Source organism: Gopherus flavomarginatus, chromosome 4 (assembly GCF_025201925.1).
Source record: "Gopherus flavomarginatus isolate rGopFla2 chromosome 4, rGopFla2.mat.asm, whole genome shotgun sequence".
Lineage (NCBI taxonomy): Eukaryota > Metazoa > Chordata > Testudines > Testudinidae > Gopherus > Gopherus flavomarginatus.
The window spans coordinates 58,063,036-58,084,838 of record NC_066620.1 but is presented as its reverse complement, the minus strand read 5'-3'; the positions used below and the strand labels follow the sequence as shown (position 1 = coordinate 58,084,838).

The following is a 21,803-nucleotide window of genomic DNA, read 5'->3' as shown; positions in this document are numbered from 1 at the left end:
TACGCTAACTTGTATTTTTTCCTCTTCTTCCTATGATTTGTTTGAACGTGACAAAGTGGTCTGGTCTTTCTTGACATTGCTAGGAGTAATTTCTGCACATAGTGAAAAGATATTACAAAACAGAAATCCTTTTCATTATAACTGCCTCAGATCACTACAATTTCAACGAACTGCTTAACAATTTTGGTTTTTAAGGGAGGGGCAAGAGAGAAAATCATACAATGTGAGAATTATTACTGAGATCATCCTCAGTTTTAAAGGAAAAGAACATGCAGAGCCTTTCATCTTCAGGTCACTAATTCAACTGCAGCCCAGTCGTAAGCAAATAACAATATTAGATGAAAATTGTTACTGGTCTATGTCCAATGAGTTTGGTGATCTCAGTCCTGTTCCTAGTGGACAAATGTCCACAAAACCAAACCAACGCAACTGACATTTTCTGGCATCTCTGAAGGGAGTCTCAATAGAGACATAAAGAAATGAATGGCCCTTAGAAATCACATCCCTCCACTAGAGGTGGTCCAAATACAACAGGACAGTAGCTCTCAACCTTTCCAGACTACTGTGCCCCTTTCAGGAGTCTGATTTGTCTTGTGTATCCCCAAGTTTGACCTCACTTAAAAACTTCTTGCTTACAAAATCAGTTATAGAAATACAAAAGTGTCACAGCACACTATTACTGCAAAATTGCTTACTTTCTCACTTTTACTATATAGTTATAAATCAATTTGAATATAAATACTGTACTTACATTTCAGTGTATAGTATATACAGCAGTATTAACATGTCATTGTGTGTATGAAATTTTAGTTTGTACTGACTTCACTAATTCTTTTTATGTACTCTGTTGTAAAACTAGGCAAATAGCTAGATGAGTTGATGAACCCCTTGGAAGACCTCTGTGTACCCCAAGGGGTATGCCTATCCCGGTGGAGAACCACTGCAGCAGGACATGTTGATGTGTGTGTAAATTTACTTCCCAAGTTGTTCTAGGGAATGAATCTATATGGTCCAGAGAACTGACACAATTCCTATGTATCCCTCTCCTGTCTCTCGTACACACATAGAGCTGGATCCAAAACACTGGTCCCTTAGTTTTCAAAACACAGGATTCCCTCAACTGAACTAAAGAAGATCTGGTGTATGTGTCACTAGGCGACGGTTCATTATCCTTTCTGTGAACTTGACACTAGAGGACAATGTAATCACACACATAAATCCAGCATATTACAACAATATCTACTTCGGTGATAGAGGAGTTCAATTTCCAATGTTATTAATATGGCCCCTTTCATTATTATTACATAAATGTTTATATTAAAAAAATTGTTTAAGACCTGCTTTGCCATCACTGAAATTAAAAGCAACACACTGACTCATTCTGGAAGGTAATTTTATCTCTTTTAAAAAGAATTAAACTCATCAGAGGTCCTGGAACGGAAGAAAAATAAATGTTTCACATTAGTGACTTTCCCTGGCCAGCAAATCTGTAACCTTCAGCATTCTGAGTCAGGTCATTTGAAAGTGAATGTGATGTGTATACATGATAGAGCTTTTCTATTATTGGAAAGTCTAGCAAATTCCAAGAAAGACTATAGGCTTGCAAAGCACATTCTAGCTGCTCATGAATAGTTGCTAAGAACATTCTCCCTCTGAAATTGATGGGATCCAAAGAGCAGGTATTTTCACTAAAGCCAGAGGGTGTCAATGTTTTTTATGTTGTCAGAAGTGGGAGTACAATTCCCACAAATTGTGTCCAAATCAATTATTCTCTCTCTCCAACATAGCCTTCAGTTACACAGTCTCAGTGCTCCATGTTACAAGAAATGCTTTTATCCAAGGCAAAACTATATGTACAGTAAACATGGAACAGCTATCAGATCCATATTTCTATGGATTGTCCTTGTTTAAAACACTCATGAAACTGTACCAGTCCATGCAAAGATAAACAATAATAGGCCTCTCTCTCTATGTACTCATAGTTATATTCTTAGCATACTGTTGGGGCCACACTTAAAACAAATAATTAAACAGTAAAAATACATAGACACCCTCTGAAGAGCAGTGGCTGTCAAATGTTTTATCATCATGACCCACTGCTAGCAAAACAAATTAGCTCAGGCTGTATCTGATGGTGTGCTACAGAAAATGGGTTAGATTTACATACATATTCATATATGTATCAACTAGTAATGAAACACTAGAATACTAAAGTATCTAAAATATATCAACACTGGTCAGCATGCATGAGTTCTATGTGCAACCTGAGAAAGCCAGAAGTACAGTATATTCTTCCCCTCTCATCCACTGAACCCCAGAGCTGCCATGTTTTGTGCAATTCTATGCATGACATTTCTCACCACATGAAAACAGCCTCTGATCTGATTTATCTCTGTGGGGCAGGGGTTTGATCTGTGGGTGCTATCACTCACACTCCACAGATACATGGAGGTGGGGGTGGGGCTGAGGGAGTCATGGGCAACCTGCATTGGGAAGAGAGAGCCTGGGAGAGTTGTTGAGGAACAGAGGGACCTTGGAGCTTTGGGGAGGTGCTTGGCTGGGAGCTGGAAGAACCCTTCCCATTCCGTCCCTGCTGCGCATTACACCCCTCTCCTGAGCTCTCTGTTGCACATCTCATCTCTCCAGCCTGCTTCCCCTTCTGCCCCTGTCCCTTGATTCTGCCCCTCTTACCTGCTAGTGCTGCTGCCTCCTCATCCTTCTCCACATTTTCTTCTCTTTAGAAGTTCCATCCTGGCTGGGCACCAGCAGGGGAGAATGGAGAACAGAGGAAGAGACACTTTCCCTGCTCTCAGTGCTGGTGCTACACCTGACCCCAGGGCCCTATGAGTAGTTATTGCAGGGGAAATGCTGATCAAATCCCAGCAGCCTTGCTGCTTTCATGAGAGAGAGACTCGAGCTGGGATGTAATCATGGCCCTGCTGCCATCAATGGGAGTTTTGCCATTTACTTCGATGTGGCCCAGGATTTCACCAAAGGGAATGTGAAAGAAAATCTGCAGCCATTTGCATTCTCCTTTTTCAAATAAGGGTTTGGAATTTCAGGCCCCATTCAGATGGTGCCTATGTCCTCCACTGGGGCCTGGCTCCAAAGCTTGAGGAAATTTGCTGCATTGTATTGGCCAGACTTTCAGTTTGCTGAGCACCCTGATTTCCCATTACTTTGCTGGGAGATGTAGCATTAATCACTGTGAAAATTAGTTCCCCGTGTGTATATGACTTAGCATATATATTTCATCTCATTTTATTTACTGATGTGAATAGCACTTTTCAATTCTATCCTGTTTGAGATACAAGGATCTCAACAAACATAAATGACCTAAGCCTTCCCTCATAACATCCCTGGGAGTCACTAAATGCTATTAGCTCCATTTCATGAATGGGAAAATTGAGGCACAGAGATTGAGTGGCTTGCCCTAAACCACACAGCATGTCCTGGAAGAGTCAGGAGTGGAATCCAGGAGTCCTGGATTAATCCCCTGCTCTAATCATCAGACAACACTCCCCTCCTCTAAAATAGGACATTTTGATTGAAAACAGATGGTGCACATTTTTGGCACTGTATTTTTACCATATTAAAATGCTCTGAATGAACATGTGCTTATATCATACCTATCTATGTGTGCATAGATATGCATACACACTTTGTCTATGCATACAGAAATAGGCATGACATAAGGACATATTAATTTACATATCATATATAAATTAGTGGGTATGTTGACAGATACTTAACTACAGCTGCACAGCTGAGAAATATTTATATACATATACTGTATTCTTAATTGGTGTTGTAATTACACACTATGTACTCTTCTCTAGCTCTGTTCTTGAGCAAGGGACACTGATGTAATTCATGTCATGATTTTTTTATCTTTTCACATGAAACTCTGGACGGTTTCAAGGAGGAATGAATCACACCTTTTTTCACTGGATCCAACCTCTATCCCCATCCCAGCTTGAATAATGTGGTTATTGTCTCCTATCCTTGCGGTTTATTTTTTTCCAACTGAATCTCTACACGTTACTCAATCATTTTTGCTTTAAATATCAGCCTTTTCACCTCTCCGCAGTTTATTTCTTATCTAACAAGATCGACCTACCTGGTAAACCCTCTCTAAATACTCCCTCATGTGGGTTATTCCCACTCATGGATTGGAGAAACTCTGAGTTCGGATTCACTGAGACATTCTCTATTGCAGCAAAGGTGTTGGGGGCTGTCAAGGATCCAATGTATAGCTCCTTGATTCTCTGCCTGGCATGTCCCGAGCCCTGGCACAAGTTAGGATGGCTGTAACCCATGCCAACCAGTAAAGGACCAGCAAAGTCTGTCCACCAGTTGAGAACAGCCAAACTGCAATAACCCTTCACACATGCCTCCTTCTATCCCCTGCATGTTGCCAGACACTGGTAAGAGGCAGTGAAGTAAGGGGCTAACCACACCAGGAGAATTCTCAGCTGGCTAGATAAGGTTAAATTCTGACCTATTTGCATGAAGGAGCAGTGAACCAGAATAAGGGAGAGAATTTGGCCCTCTAAATTTTGATTTTGCCCCTCCACTCCCCACAGAAAAGACAGCGATATAGAAGCCAGTGCCACTCAAGTGCAGACTCAGAGACTGCCTGCAGATTACTTCTAGCTATCTCTTGCCCAAGGCCATAAAGGACACCAGTGTATCAGAGATGAGATTAGAACTCAGGAGTTCCTGTCTCCCAGTATTGTACCCACAGAAGGGGAAACCGAGCAAGGTTTTTATGGTCAGTCTGCATTAACTCATACTAAATTGGCCCATGGATTATGTAGTAAGGAGAGGAACAGTAATTCTGATATTGGCCACCCCCGAAATCCATTTCCATCTAGAGGCCAAGACCTGGGGAGCACCTGCAGAAGGGCTTTTGTAGGGTCAAAGCAAAGGACAACACGCCATAATCCTTGCTCATCCGTGGCCAGACAGAATACGGGTACATGTTAATTTGCTATAAGAGGAATAGGTTACTCTCCTCTCCTAGGAAGAGGTGAAGCAAAATCCATAAAAATCCAATGAAAATATTACTTATATAAATTGTTCAACTTATTGTTTACTAGTTTCACTGCCGATACTGTAATATTAAAAAAATCTGGATCTTGCTAGCAATTTTGCTTATCAGACAAGACTGTCAGTAGGCAACAGTTAATCAGGAGAGTAATTTTAACTATTTTGATGTGATATATATTAGACCAAGACCAAACAGAAGAGAATATCACTCTAAAGGCACAAACATACCTGTAAACTAAACATTAGCAGATTTTGTATTTCATTTTGCATAGAATGGATTATAATTGTAGTTTCTTTTTTTAAAGCCACAAAACTAATATCCAATTACAGTTACAATCTATTCTTACTAGATAGTTGTCATGCTAATTTCCATATGCATAATAAATGTGTTTTCAATTTATTGGAAAAAATTAGTAAGCATATGTATTCAGGACAGCATTCTTGCAAGACAGCACAGTAAATTATAACCTTGCAAAATTCAGCGTAAAGATCACAACGGAAGAAATTAGGCCCTGATCCTGCAAACACTTTGCTGAAATCCAGGTCCCACTGAAGTCAATGGCACAACTCCTAAAGTGAGGCCCTCCAAACTGCTTTTGCCCCTTTAGGTCTGGTATAAGGGCCCTAAAAGCCCCATATCTGGTCAGCAGAGGCACTGTAGAGACAGTGTTAAGGTTGTCTTGTGAGGACACATTGCAAGCCCCGATATGGGGGCATGTTGGGGCAGACCTGGGCATGAGAGGGTCATATCAAGGCAAGCCTGCAGCATGATGCTGCACTGCAGAGATTCTGGGCAGTGCTCCGACATGAAGGACAGCCCTGGACTTTCTAAAATATGCCAGAGGCCTCTCCCAGAACAGCCCAGGAGTGGGAGGACACAAAGATGATTCAAAAGCATGATAGCCCCCTGCTTTCTCCTCCCCTTTCAACTCCTCTGTGCTGCAGCACAGTATCACTTCCCTTGGCTTCAGTGGGTTCAGGACTGCACCCTTACTGTCGAGAACGCAAATTAACTTTTAAAAATATCTGCCATTTGAACATGTTATCTGATAATTGTCCATGATAATGAAAGATGATTTTTTTTTCATATATAAAGGGAAAATATGACAAACTTTAAGCCTATTGGAAGATGGGAAAGATTCCAAAGGACTGGAAAGGACCAAATATAGTACCAATCTATAAAAAGGGAAATAAGGACAACCTGGGCAATTACAGACCAGTCATCTTAAATTCAGTATCCAGAAAGATAATGGAGCAAATAATTAAGCAATCAATTTGCAAACACCTAGAAAATAATAAGGTGATAAGTAACAGTCAGCATGAATTTGTCAAGAACAAATCATGTCAAGGCAATCTAATAGCTTTCTTTGAGAAGGTAACAGGTCTTGTGGATAGAGGGGAAGCAGTAGGTGTTATATATCTTGCATTTATTAAGGCTTTTGATACTGTCTCGCATGATCTTCTCATAAACAAACTAGGGAAATACAACCTAGATGGAGTTACTATAAAGTAGGTGATAACTGGTTGGAAAACCATTCCCAGCTAGTAGTAATCTGTGGTTCACAGTCAAGATGGAAGGGCATATCAAGTGGGGTCCTGCAGGGACCAGTTCTGGGTCTGGAGGTTCTGTTCAATATCATCATCAATGATTTAGACAATGGCGTAGAGAGTACACTTATAAAGTTTGCAGATGATACCAAGCTCTGAGAGGTTTCAAATGCTTTGGAGGATAGGATTAAAATTCAAAATGATCTGGACAAACTGGAGAAATGGTCTGAAGTAAATATGATAAAATTCAATAAGGACAAATGCAAAGTACTCTACTTAGAAAGGAACAATCAGTTGCACACATACAAAATGGGAAATGACTGCCTAGGAAGGAGTACTGTGGAAAGGAATCTGGGGGTCATAGTGGATCACAAGCTAAATATAAGTCAACAGGGTAACACTATAGCAAAAAAAGCAAACATGATTCTGGGATATATTAGCAGGAGTGTTGTAAGCATGACACAAGAAGTAATTCTTCTGCTCTACTTGGCACTGATTAGGTCTCAACTGGAGTATTGTGTCCAGTTCTGAGTGCCACATTTCAGGAAAGATGTGGACAAATTGGAGAAAGTCAAGAGAAGAGCAACAAAAATGATTAGAAGTCTAGAAAACATGACCTATGAGGGAAGATAGAAAAAATTGGGTTTGTTTAGTCTGGAAAAGAGAACACTGAGAGGGGACATGATAACAGTTTTCAAGTACATAAAAGGTTGTTACAAGGAGGTGGGAGCTAGATTGTTCTCATTAACCTCTGAGGATAGGATTTAAAGCAATGAGCTTAAATTGCAGCAAGGGCAGTTACGGTTGGACATTAGGGAAAAGCTTCCTAACTATCAGGGTAGTTAAGCACTGAAATAAATTGACTAGGGAGGTTGTGGAATTTCTATCACTGGAGATTTTTAAGGGCAGGTTAGACAAGCACCTGTCAGGGATGGTCTAGATAAGTTTCCCAAACCTGGGACACCGCTTGTGTAGGAAAAGCCCCTGGAAGGCTGGGCCAGTTTGTTTACCTGCTGCATCCGCAGGTCTGGCAGATCACTGCTCTCACTGGCCGCAGTTCGCTGCTCCAGGCCAATGGGAGCTGCAGGAAGCAGCCCGGGCTGAGGGACATACTGGCCCCTGCTTCCAGCAGCTCCCATTGGCCTGGAGCTGCAAACAGTGGCCAGTGGGAGCCGTGATTGGTTGGACCTGCGGACGCGGCAGGTAAACAAACAGGCCCAGCCCACCAGGGGCTTTCCCTACACAAGCGGTGTCCCAAGTTTGGGAAACCTTAGTCCTGCCATGAATGCAGGGGACTGGACTAGATGACCTCTCTAGGTCCCTTCAAGTCCTGCGATTCAATGATTTTATTACTTAGAGTATGAGAATACAATTTACATTAGATCTGAAGTAAGTTTGTTTTTTCCTGTATATTGCAGCTTTTAGGAAAAAACAAACTTAATTCAGATCTAATGTAAATTGTTTCCCAAAGTGCCTGTCTCTCTGCCCTCTCCAAACTTTATTTTTATTTTATTGCAGTCTCCTTTCCACAGAATGTGAACCTTTTAACATTTCCCAGTTTACATATGGGAAAATGATGCCACAGAAAGGTTAAATGCTTTGCTCAAGGTCACCCAGTGAACTGATAGGAGATGGAAATGATGCCCTGACTCCCAGTCCCCTGTTCCAACTACTAGATAATCTGTCCTTGGCCCCAGTTCAGCAAAGCACTTAAGAACACGATTAACTTTAAGCATGTGCTTAAGTGCTTTTCTGAATCAGCAACCCTCTACTATTATTATTACTTTAGGTTAAGGTTAATATGGGGAAATGCCTTTAGAGCAGGAAATGAATGGGAGTAATAAATGAAAGCATAGTGGGAGTCATTGTCCTTTAGGGCTGTCAGAGAAACCCTGACCAAAGGGAAAACTAGGTTCTAGAATTATGGGCCAGATCCTTCAGTCTTGATTCAGGAGAACTCCCATTGCCACAATGAGATTAAGGACTGTAAGATTTGGCCCTAAGTTTAGCTATACAGTGAAGGAGTGTCTCATTAAAACATAATGCAGTAGCTAATTTAGAGCATCAACTATTTTCCTCGTTATTCAGTCACATTTGTACAGCTTCAAGCTACTGGAAAGGCTAAAAAAATATTCTTCACAGCCATCATTGTCTTTTTTGATAATGCATATCTCCTAGCTGACTACCATTTCATATTATAAACAATCATTTTCCTTCCTCTGTGATATGGTTTTAAAGATCATTTTATTGCTTCAATAGAAAATCAGTCTTTGTAGCATTTGAAATGAAAGATTCTTCTTCAGAAGACCATCAAGAACTCACAATGATCATTGGGCCTCCAGCTAGCACTGGAATTCACTCTTCTTTGGAGGCATCACAACCTCCATTTGTTAATCTTTCAGGCAAACTGTGAAGTTCAGATTTTGTCTTGGTATTCCAGGAAAAATGGTTTGAGATGTAGATCTATTATGTTTAATATTTCTGAGGCAAGTAAATAGAATATTATACTAAGTTTTACAAGCATACCATTATAGGCAGTGATTTTATTTTATTTCTTGTATACTTTGGCAAGATGTTAGGATGTCATGGAGAGGCAGTAGTTTATCCATAGTTTAAGACTAAAACCAGCTTCCATGATAATATGGTATTCCTCCTGCCCACCTCATAACCTTGACTTGGAAAATGATTTAGTCTGAAAATCGCCGCATGTATGTAAAGACAAACGAGACTGCAGGTGCAAAAACCGAAGAAAATCAGCCAGTCAGCCTTTGAATTATAGGTTATTAAAATGCACCCTGATCTGAAATTTTTCTTTTGACCTAAGTTCCCTCTAAGCTCCAGGCTATTAAGGGCCATGCAGGTCACAGTGGGGAGATGTGCCTCTCCCCCAGCCCCACTGGAGTTGCTGCGATGGGGAGAGGTGCTTTCCCTGAGCCCCAGGCTGCTGCAGCGAGAGAAAGCTGGGGGAAGTCTGCACCCAAATCCCTCATCCTTGGCCCCATCTCAGAGCCTGCATCCCCAGTCAGAGACCTCACTCCACCCTGCACTCAAGCCCTCTGCCCTAGCGCTGAGCCCCCTCCTGCACCCCAAATCCCTCATCCCTGGCCTCACCCCAGAGCCCACACCCCCAGCCAGAGCCCTCACCCACCACCGCACCCCAACTCTCTGCTCCCTCCCACACTCCAAACCCTCAGGCCACCCTCACCACACATCACCTCCATATTGGTGCACATAAAATTAATTCCGACGTAAAAAGTTAGAAGGAACATTGCTTTTGACTAACGTTTCTTTGTCATTGCCGTTACTTAAACTGATTTAGTTAAACCAGGGCAACTCACCAGGTAGGTGTAAACAAGGCTTTATCTTTCTCCTCCTCAGAAAGACTTCATATTCCACATTCAAACTTTCCATATAGTTACGTTTCCTTAAAAATGCATGCACTTGCTATAATATTGAGAAAACGGGTTGGAATCGTGCAAAGTTATTAACTGTTTTTGCTGTGGATAATTCTGGGTCTAAACCAATTCCATTAGTTTCAGAGGTAATTATAGACCCAATCCTGCTTTCACTGATGTCAAAGGCAAAAAAATCCTATTGATTTCAATGGGAGCAGGATTGGGCACCATGCAACTGTGTAACATTTTGCCGTCTGTGGGCTGGTTTCAGTTTAGAAAAAACATAAGTGTCCTTCTATACCACAAAAGTAATAGAAATTTTCTTGGAGCAGCAAAGGCCTGTATTTTCAACAAATGCTTTCCACGACTTTTACAAACCTTCTGGGATGCTTTGATGGGTCAATTCTTTCCACAGAAAAATTTTAAAATTACTAGGAAATTGGTTTGTTTCTAGTCATTATCAGCTTTGTCAGTGTCATTGCCTCTTTTAATTTAAATATTCTGATGATGCCCTCCATGCCATATATTTAACAAAATGATCCCAGTTTAACTACATGAAAGGAAAAAGAAAAAACCTGGGAAATTCCAAAACTAATATTCGTTGTTTTAAAAATATTAAAACTGATCAGCATTTTCCAAATTTTGATTTTTAATAAAAAATTAGGATGATCTTTTGTAAATAACTTTTTTCCTGCACCTTGGCAGGGGGTTAGATTAGATGACCCTTGTGGTCCTTTCTAACACTATGATTCTAAATACTTGGCAAAAAAACCTCAACAACCATGTTTTGACCAGCCCCAATATATACATTATTCTTCAGTTGTTTCATAAAGCACCATATACCCCTATGGCACTATGAAATAATAAGTGCTAAATATTATTCTGGTGCCAGTAAAAATTAGGATGGGGAAAAAATCTGACACACTGTGATTATTTTAGAAACACTGCAACCCAGGACTGGTCCCTTCCCACCCTTCAGTTTTATGAGTCTATGTCAGCATTATTTATTTTTGTATGTCTTATTTCATTGGGAGGCAGCATGGTCTATCTGTTTTGTTGTGTGGCCTTTGCCAAACCTCTCTGATTGTTTGTTTCTCCACCTGCAAAACAGAGATGTTAATACTTCTTACCTCATAGAGGTTTTGTGAGAACTAAACAGTTAGCATATGGACAATGCTGTGAAGTTGAAAAATGTCATTATATAATATGAAGTATTGCTTCTCATTCATTTGTTACAGGGGAATTAGATTCCTCATAGTTTGTGTGACAGAACTGGTGACTAGAAGTATTCTTCAGGTGATGTAATGGGTTGTAATGGAAATCACCTGTATGCTTTTGCATGCAGGCATTCTAGAATAGGCAACTGACTGCAAAGAGGAAAATAATTGCTGGGGCTGAAACAGAGCCACTTGTGAACCACAGAAAGACACATTTTGCCTTCAGATGAACTCTAAAGAGGGAGAATTTGGCTGAAAGCACTTCAAGAAGACCTGGTGTGATGTGCAACCTTCTGCCAGGTGCTGTTACCAGCAACAAGGGCTGGATTCAAATGTCATGCATGTTCACTTAAAATTAACAAACACTACCAGCTCAAGTCCCCACTCAGAAACACGGGGAAAATTAGATACCTTCATTAGGCACCCTTAACAAGCAATAATTCCCCAGTTGCAAGCACAAGACTCAATATAAAATTTGGAAATATTTTTATTGGGGAGAAAGGAACATAGCATTAACATACCAAAACACAGCAACAATATATATAAGTGAATAATAAGTGAAACCCTAGCAGTACGCCCTTAAATTCATTCTCCACTCATCAGCATAAATACCTCATATGCAAATATCTCTTAAATATGTCACTGTCCCCCCTTCCTGGACTGCTACATCTCACTCACAGTTTGGTGTCAGTAGATCATGCAGTCCCAGAGCCTTAGTGCAGTGAGGCAGACCTGTTTCCAGGCCCTAGGGCAAGTACTTGCCCAATTTACACCTGAGCCTCCATCACTTAATACAGCTTTTAGTGGTGGTTGGTAGGAGACCTTTCAGCAGAGTTCACTCAGCACCGTTGCTGCCCTCTATAGCTTCAACAAAGAGTGACCTCAGCACTCTCCCCTCTGTGGTCTTTCTTCCATTATAGGACCCTTGAACAGAGTCCATGCCATGATGGATGCATTCCCTACCACAAATTGGAACCCATTGTTCTGTCTTTTTCAGTTCAGTCCCATTATGCCAGAAATTCAGAATTCATGTACAGTTTTGGTGAGTTCTCAAATTGCAAAGAGGAGTTTTGGATAGGAAGCTTGTGCAAATGAATTCTCTCTGTAATTGTACTTTCCCCTGTTCACCAATAGTTGGGAGTAGAAAGCGCCTTCCTTATAGAACTACTCTCTGGAGTTCTGGATAAACAGCTAATAAAGCAGCTCTGTTCACCAACAGATGGTGGCAGACAGTTTCTTCTCCTATGGAGTTTATTCCATCTGCTCTTTCCACTGTTCACCAGCAAATGATAGTAGGGACTAGGGAACTCCCATCCCTACCCTCTATATCTTCAGGCCACAGGGTTTACAGATAAGATGCTGCCTTGCGTAACTCTAGGCTACTGAAAAGACTCATCTTTCTGTAAGTGTAGGGAAATGCTTTGGAGTTTCTCTTTTGAATCTTGATTGTGTAATGGTTAATTTTTATCTGTGTTTTCTTATTCTTTTGCACATACTGGTACAAATAAAACTTAGTGCTTTATGTTACCCAGTAGGAAAGCTAAGGTAGAAAATACCAGTATTGTATTGACCGTAGTTGTGGCCAAGACCAGCTGAAGCACTTTTGCTGACTGTCCAACTCCAGACATGCACTCCCAAGGACAGGGGGAAGCACAATGTCACTGGAGGGACCCTACCTGTGGAACTTGCTCTCTCTGGAACTCCGGCAGAAATGTACTTAGTTAGCCTTCAGAGAATAGTACAAGTTCACCTTTTCTGCTAAGCCTTTGCTGGATGGGTCTAAACCAAGACAGTGTTTTCTTTTCCTTGCTCTTCTGATGGAAAGGTGGTTACTTTAAGCTTTAAATGTTTCTTGGAGATGATGTTTATTTAAATCCCCCCTGGAGGTTCAATTAGATATTGTATTCTTCACATGGCATCTTTACACTGAATGGCATTGCCATGTGCTATTAAACAGCTGCCATTTTCCACCCCAGAGATGGCTGAATTTCAGTGCTGAGGAAAGTGATTCCTGGTGTGTATTAGGTTGCACTGTGCGATCCTTTGGGATGGAAGGTGTTGTATATAAGTGTAGATGTTCTCACCATGTATGATCAGGTACATTTTAAGAGATTAAATTTTGAAGTTTTTTGAATGTAACAGGGTTAGTATTAGCACCTGAAGCATTTCTAATAATGAGGCACGGCTTCTAGTTAAAAACAAGTAACATGCCTCACACTGCCCTCTGGCTCCTCAGGTGAAATAGGGGATTTTTTTTTTTTTGAGGAGGGGTGTAATTAGAGAAATGCCAAAACCTTGCCACCAAGAGGACATTGAAAGAGCCCAGGTAGCAGCCAAGGGCAGGGACCATGGAGAGAGAAGTTAAGTAGCTGGGGCTAGGTGGGTCTCAAGCCCACCGCTTTTTTTTTTTTTTGGTGGCGAGGGCGGACTAAGGGGGGGGCTGGGCAGCAAGGGTGGGGGGCTCTATGAGCCAGGGAAGCCATCCAGCTCCATCAAGGAGAGACTAGTAGCTCCCATCTCCTGCAGTAGCCCTCGCGCCCTTGCCTCCTGCTCTCCCCTCCTCCTCCCCTCAGTCCGCCTGTATCCCTGCATTCCCTGCTGCAGCAACGGCTCCCCCCGCTGCCCCCCTCCCTGAATCCCATCAGTAGCGGCAGCTCCCAGGCTCAGCGCCGCTCTCTGCAGCTGTGCTCAGCGGCTGCTCCGTCCGCTAGGGCAGGGGAGGCCGCCATGTTGGATCTTGAGAGCCCAGCAGCGGCCGCCGCCGCCTCCTGTGGGTGTGAGTGAGGGGGAGACCCGGGAGCCGGGCCGGCGAAGGGGGGCGTGTGGAGGAGCAGGAGCCGGCGGAGCGGAAAGCGGGGCGCAGGCTGTGAGCCCTCCCTGCCCGCCGCCGGAGGAAGATGCCCTTAGCCCGGTGGGGCGAAGCCGGGGCAGCATCTCTCCATCCCCTGGATTGAAAGCAGCAGCAGCACTTATTAGCACCTGGGGGCCTTACATGTCCAGTATCGTCTAATCTCCTCCAGCAGGAGGGGGGACACCCCGCTCCCCAGGGCCGACACCCGGCAGGAGGACTCGCACAGACATGGGAAGGATTTGACAGGGGTATTAGCCTGCCCCCCACCTTCCCTGGGTGGTGCTGGGATTTCGGGGGGACGCTTAGCGCCCCACTCCACACACAGCGGAGAAGAAGGTGGGGGGATGAAGCCTTTTATTTTTGGGGATCACTGAAAAGCCTTAAGGAGACTCGTTGAGGGGGAGGAGGAGAAAGGAAAAGCCTTCCTCAGACAGGACTTGGCTAAGCCCTAAGGAGGGGCTGCTTCCAGCGACCTGTTCCCCCCACCTTTCCGAAGAAATTGCCACTGATGCATTTACCGAGTGGTGCTGGAGGAGGTGGAGGTGGAGGTGATGGGTATTTTGCAGCCCTTTCCTTCCCCTCCTCTATGCATTTGATTTTCTTCTTCCTTTTATATATTTTTCCTTCTGCTGCTCCTTCCTGGGAAGTGAATTGCTGATGCAAACTGAATGGGGCTTTTACACTTTAATGATGCAGTGGAATTCTTTTCAGGATTGTGTTGCATGATTTGAATTTTGAATGAAGGAGAAGACCTTTTTAAATATATAAAAATATCTATTGCTCTATATATGATAAATTGGTGTCAGTCTTGGTTGAATTTCATTTTAATTATTATTATTTAAATGTCAAGAGCAACTATATATTTTTCTTTTTAAAAGTATTAAAATATTTTTTTTAGAATAACTTTTCTTTCAAATGTGTATATACTGTATATGTGTATGTGAGTGAAACTGACCGAGATTCAGTTTTCAGGCTAGGAACACTGAGGTGGATTGTAAATTCAGCACCACCTTTGCTACATTGACATTTGTTTAACAACATACGTTGTTGATTTTATTTTTTAACAAACCATTTAAAAGTTAGTTTTAAAAAAATTAATAATAATAATTAAAAAAGAAACCCCAATACAAACTGAAACAACCATGTCTGGAGAGGTGCGTTTGAGGCAGTTGGAACAGTTTATTTTGGATGGGCCAACTCGGACTAATGGGCAGTGCTTCAGTGTGGAAACCTTGCTGGATATACTCATCTGCCTTTATGATGAATGTAATAATTCCCCCCTGAGGAGAGAGAAGAATATTCTTGAGTATCTAGAATGGGGTAAGTCAGAATATATTTATTTTGTTTGCATGCTTACATGTTCACATGTGCTTTGTAGTATGTTGTTATCATATACATGTATAGCTGGGATCTGTTCATAGCCTATGTTTTATTCAGGAGTCTTATAATATCTATACTTTACAATTTTAATCATATTTCTTACAATAATTTCACATCAGTTATTGCAGGTGAAGAATTGTCATCTTTAGCGAAACCATCTTTTGACACCACCAAATTCTGGCATGTGGAGTTTTGTTTGTTTTTAGGCCTGCCTAACATAATTTTTTGCATTTGAAGCTTTTTAGGATGATGCTGGGTAGATCCCCTGTTAGGAAAAAAGACAAGTGCACAGTTCTGTAACTTTTCTGTGCAATCAGATTTATGGTCTGTTAAAGTAAAAAGCACTGATAGGAGAGAGGGGGGAAAAGCCAACCTTCTTAAATGATATATGCATTTGAAATGTCTGTTAAAATACAGAAAATATGTCATCTGTTACCTAAGGTCATTGCTGACCTGAATATAATGCCTGGTTTTTGGTAGGGATAATAAAGTTGGAAAGGAGAGTCAAGTTGTCTTCTTTTTTTCCTGCTATTTTGAGATTTTGCACAATAATAGACTGCTTAGAATTTTAATGAAATAGATTAATGATGATAATTAGTGGCTGAACTTTCCTGAATTCACGATAGAGCAGGATGTCCTGTTTTTTCTTCACCTAAATATAGATGTAGCACAGAAGATACAGTCCAACATAAGAATCCTGATGAGGACAGTTACTGTATGTGACCTTCAAGCTTCAAAGTCATGTTGTACTTTTAAATTGAATTTAAATTTATCATCTATATTTCACAAATGTACATAAGCAGATTGCTGTATTTAAGAACACCTTTCCAGTCTTCATAATTAGCATTGTATATGTTAAACACTAGCTGGAGTCTTCATAATGAAGTCACTGAAGGAAGATTATTGTTGGGTCAGCTATCAGTACAGAACTGCTTAGTATGTTTTGTTTGCTAATTTTATTTGTGTGCTCTTTCCTATATTCATACTGACATATAAAGAATATCTGACTCAACAATTGGAATTCTTGAACTCTTCATAATTATATTGGTGTTGTGCTTTTATTAACCTGAATAGCAGACTATAACACATTTTGACAAGCTGAAAAGGTAAATTTTTAATACTTTAAGAATTCATACTCTAAAATTAGTACTGTGACAGTTGTTTGCCATATTCTCTGACAGGGAATGTTTTTTTAAAATTTAGTGGCCCCAAAGAAGTCTTGCATTGGAGAATTTATTGCGCTAACACGGGTTCATTGGTTCAGCAAGTTGATACTTTGTAAATAGATTAAACATATCAATCGGAATGGGATACTGGAGTTTTTAGAACTTTCCGCATTACATCATGCAGTGATAGTCACTTGACATCTGACTCTGTCATCCTAAGATTCTGACAATGATTGCAGATTTTTATGTTAAGTTTGTGAGGGACCTACTAGATTACTTGTAATAGTGCAAACACAAATCAAATGCTATTTTGGAAAGACTGCAATAAACACTCTTGTATACCTGTTTCTGTAACTATTTTCTGCTTCACCACCCTTTTCTCCTCCTCTTGCAAGAGCTCCACACCGAAGACTCTCCACTTAAGGCTGAATTTCTACATTGTTTATAGGCAAGGGTCTGCCATAGTACTGCCATTCTGATTTTTAACTTGTAAATTTCAAATCAGTTTGTCAAGGGTTGGTAAGAGTGAAAAGTTGCAGCAGTGTCCTCTGATACTGAGACGCAAGGGAGGTGACTTATAGAATGAAGCCTTTCCCCTGCAAACCTGTACTCATGTGGGTAGTCCTTTCTCAAGTAAGTATTCCCACTAACTTCACTAACTACTCACATGAGTAAGGATTTGCAGGGTTTGGTGGTTGTTGAGATCTCATTATATTTAGGTATTAGAATGTATAATAAAATGTTACCTGGTTCTATTTTATAAGGTAGTCACACTCACACACTTAACAGTTCAGAGACGGGACAGGAATAGTGGGTGGAGGTGGGGGCAGTTACACATGTGTTTAGTGTCAGAGGCACCATTGGGATAGTGGTCTGAGCATGAGGATGGCAGCCAGGAAATCTCATTCTCCTGGCTCTGTCAGTGACACATGCAAGTCATTTCACATCTCTGTTTCAGCCTCCTCATTTTGTGGATGGGGAATATAAGATCTACTTTTCTCTTGGGGAGTTGAGAGAGCTACAGTTTATAAATCACTTAGAGCTCCTCAGATGAAAAGTGCTATACAAATGCAAAGCATTTGAATCTGTTTTTTCATCCGTGGACTAAAATTGATTAGGGGCCAGATCCTACTTCCACTGGAAGTCCACAGGTTGCTGTGTGGATGCAGAAATCTACTAGCAAAGAGCATTTTGCAAGATTGGGACCTAAGGCCTTATGACGTCCCACCAAAATTAGTGGGGCTACTCATGATTATAAAGTCAAGTGCATGTGTATTGCAGAATTGAGGCCTTGTATATTTTTAGTCTATTATTGAGCACAAGCTATAAACATAAAAAAAAAAGCCTCCTCCAAGTTGTACCATCATGTTTGAAGGTTTCAATAATGTCTTTCAAATGTCATTTTAAAAAAATCTTACTATATTAAGTTACAGCGTGTGTGTGTGTGGGGGGAATAATCAGTAAACTTACAGTTTTTATGCACTCCTATAAGTTAAAAATGTGAATAGATTTTTTGGGTTTTTTTGGAGAGGATGAGTTGGGATTTTGGATTAAGAAAATTGCTTCAGGAATGAGTCCTTTATATATTAAATTTCATGCTGGGTTGAATATTTATAGTGGAGTTCTAAACTCTTGGAAAAAAGTTAGGAGGAGGTTTAAAATGGAAAAGTTAACATAATCGTAGCAATAGCAGTATTATTACAACTATATTTAGTTAAGAATGTTGATGTTCTTGTACTTAGCTAGTCATTGGATCTTTTAGGTCAGTTCTTTGAAATATGTTATCTGTTCTTATTCAATAGTATGATTACTTATAAAGTGAAGCAATGTAGCAATGATGAATATCTTAACCAGGTTTTTCAGCTTTCATTTTGGATTGCTGTGGTGAATTTAACTTGCTAAACTGGGGGGAGGGGAGGAACTAATTTCAGTATAACTAGCCTGTGTTTTAATTTTTATTTAGCTTTCTATCTTTCTTTCAATCATAGTAAGAGTCATTAGAAGAACCTGAAGTATCAGGCTTATTATTTTGTGATTTAAGAATCTGTTTTTTTTTTTAAATCCTAGGTTAGATTTAAAATAAAACTTTTTACTCATGTATTCATATTTTATCAGTGATATGATGTACAATGTAATATGGCTTGATTATATATTCATCACTTATTTCGGTAAGGTAATAAAGACATTACATAACTCATTGATGGAAACAGTCACAGTGTGAATGAGTTCTGAGAGTTAATCAGCATGAATCTTGGAAATAAATGATATAGCCAGACTTGGTCCCACTCTGTGTACTGTGTGTGGTTTTAGTTTTGATGGTCAATTGTATTTCTGGTTCAGACTAGAGAGATTCTCTGGTTGCAGCAACTGGAGCCTGCCAGCAGGCGAGACTGAGAATGCCAGGCATGTTGTTTTTCTTTTCTACAACAGCATTGGTTGTCATTGATGCTTACAAGCCTGGGGGGTGATGGTAATGCAGGCCAGGATGCAGCGGATTAGGAGGAAAAAAATAGTAGTAAAGAGGAGGTGTGTGTTTAAAAAAAAAAAAAAATCAAGATTTATAAATATATTTTTGCTCTTCATTTTTTAAGTACTTTCTTATAGTTATTGATTTGGAATAGTCTCTTAAGAAAAGTGAAGAGAGTCACATTGCTTGGGATACTTTAAATCTAGATCAAAGAGCCTTCTAAAATATACAGGAGGAGAAAAAAATCACTGACAAAGGGATGAAATAGATGACTGTGTAAAGCTCTTTCATCTCTAACTTGTATGAGAAATATAAAATGACTTTCAGTACCATATTTTTTTCTGTTTCTGATAGGTGAAGTTTACTTTCATCACTTTATTTTTAATAGCATGAAATGATTATGGGTTTTTTGTGTGTGCGTGCGCATCGGCATCATTGATGATGGCAGCCCAGTTTTTGAAATGTAACTGTTCCCATTGAGACTGGAAGAGGGATATGTATCTTTTTTATTTTTTTAGTCCTGTAAAAATAATAATTCTGTAATTTAAAATTATTTTTGCTAAGACAATTTTAAAGGTTTAAACTTCTGAACAGTTTGTTTAAGATAAATGGACATAGAAATATAAGAGGATGTATGGTTTGGTTTTAGTTTTAGTTTTTTTTAGATAATTTAAAAAAACAAAACAAAAAGCCAAACTTACTTTCTCTGTCTCCGGTCAGTTGTTCAATCCTTTGTAGGTCATAACAAAAATAACAGGAGTTGTCAGGTACAGTTTACTCGTGTTTGCTTGTACATACAACACAAACCTGATAATTCAAACAAAAAATCCCACCACCACAACAAATCAACCCCCCAAAACAAAATAAACTCCTTAATCAGACCTGACTTCTCTGCAAAGACAGACTAGTTGACCGTTTTAGTTAGGTCTTCTGTTACTAAGGGTTCACTTTTTATAAAATATTGTCCAATATAATTGGTAGTATATAAGCTATTAGAAATAATTAAAAATAAATTATACTATTAAAAATAAATTACATTCTCTCAGGAATTGTCCTTGTGTGTATGTTTATTCACTTAGGACCCAGTCTTTAGTCTAATTGAAATTAATAAAAATGTTGCTATTAGCTTCAGTGGGAGCAGGATTAGCTAAGGAGAGCTAAGGCTTCAGTTCAGCAAGATAGATAGACAGGTGAGGTGCCTACATTTAATCACGAGTTGTTACATTGACTGGGGGGTACAAGCTGAGTATGGGGGTTATCTGTGTGGAGCCCTTGCAGGATTGGAGCCTATTTCACAAATTTCTGGAGCATAATTCGTAATGGGTCCCATCACCAGTCATTTATATGAATTATCAAGGTTCAGTTTTACTTGTTATACATATGGAATTTAAAATGTCTCTTGTATTGCCAAATAGAGGTTTCTGTCTTGCAGTTGTATCTTTTATCAGAGTAATTTGTGAATTTCTATACCAAATTACTTTTTATAAAGTGTAAGTGAATTTAGTGTACGTGAAAGTGAGAACAATAATAGCAACTTGAGCCATTTTGTATTATAAACCATGTAAGCTTGTAGCACACCTTTTTCTGTCTTGAGTGTAGATTACCAATTATGATAAATAAGGCAATAATTACTCTGTGGTCAAATGAACTATGAGACTACCAAACTCATTTTACTTATCTTAGTTTAGGATTTTAAGTCAATCTGCCAAAGAGTAATGTATTAACCCACTGAGCTGTCAGTGAATTTCTTAACTATGCAAGCTCAAGGTATCCTAAGCCTTTAATTTCTAGACTATTGTATGCATTTAAAAAATCCCTCAGAATTTATGAGCAGGTCATCTGCATTTGCAGCTATTCATGGGCTGCATGAAGGGCTCTTTTTGGAACTTTTGTGTTGTGGGGAAGTGTAGATTGTTTTGTTTTTTGATTTGAAAGGAGTACAGCTCTGTTTGATGAATGAGAACAGCACATTAGCATTTAACACATCTTCAGGAATTAGGAATTATTATATTCCTTATGGAAATTCTTAGCATGCTTTGGCTTAACCAAAATGAAAGGAGAAAATAGCATAATATCTCAGATAATTATAACTGTGTGTCATAATCCTCATGACATGATTAATAAACTAATCAGGATAAAACATTTTTCAGGCTAAAGTGTTAATCTGTTTATTTTATTTGTGGTATAAAATCATGATTTGATTTTTAAATATTCTGCTCGGACTGTTTAAAGATGTCTGTATAAATCCTTAACCTCTGTGGGAGGTAGGTGCAGTTTAATTTACAATGCAATGTATGTATCAAAATTAAACTCTTCCTCCGCCTCCCGCCACACACTGCCTCAAAAATACATTATACTAAACTGCATCTTTTATCTCCTATGATACATAAATAATTCACAAAGATATAGTGCTAGAAGGTTAATGGGCTTATTTTGCTCAATATATTAAATAATTTGGGCTCTGTTTTTCAGCAGACTGAGAGGCCCTGCCTCTTTCCTGTTTGCAGGTACAATTTGCACTCACGTATTGGCCCCTGCAATATGAACTGCAGCTGCAAAAATGAGTAACTTCACTTCTAACCATTTGATTTTCACCCATGGTTGGGTAATAATAGGTAGGAATAGGTGCAACTGTTCAGATGTGCTTCTGCTGTTCAGATGGAGGTGCAAAACTCCAAGCACAAAATGGATGGAGACCCTTCTGCAAATTACCCCTCTCCCTTGTCT

At 39.9% G+C, this 21,803-nt stretch overlaps 2 protein-coding genes across 5 annotated transcripts in view; one reads left to right on the top strand and one right to left on the bottom strand.

The window, feature by feature from the left end:
- The window catches only part of XDH (xanthine dehydrogenase), an 855,537-nt gene that overhangs the window by 144,695 nt on the left and 689,039 nt on the right, over positions 1 to 21,803 (bottom strand). The window lies entirely within an intron of this gene.
- The window catches only part of CDC42BPA (CDC42 binding protein kinase alpha), a 362,571-nt gene continuing 354,631 nt past the window's right edge, over positions 13,864 to 21,803 (top strand). For 2 of the 4 annotated variants that reach the window (XM_050948407.1, XM_050948406.1), the window contains exon 1: positions 13,864 to 15,383. In XM_050948407.1, coding sequence (XP_050804364.1) covers positions 15,206 to 15,383 — 178 coding nt within the window. In that variant the 5' untranslated portion in view covers positions 13,864 to 15,205. The remainder of the gene's footprint in view (positions 15,384 to 21,803) is intronic. The other 2 variants (XM_050948405.1, XM_050948404.1) reach the window with 2 other exon arrangements.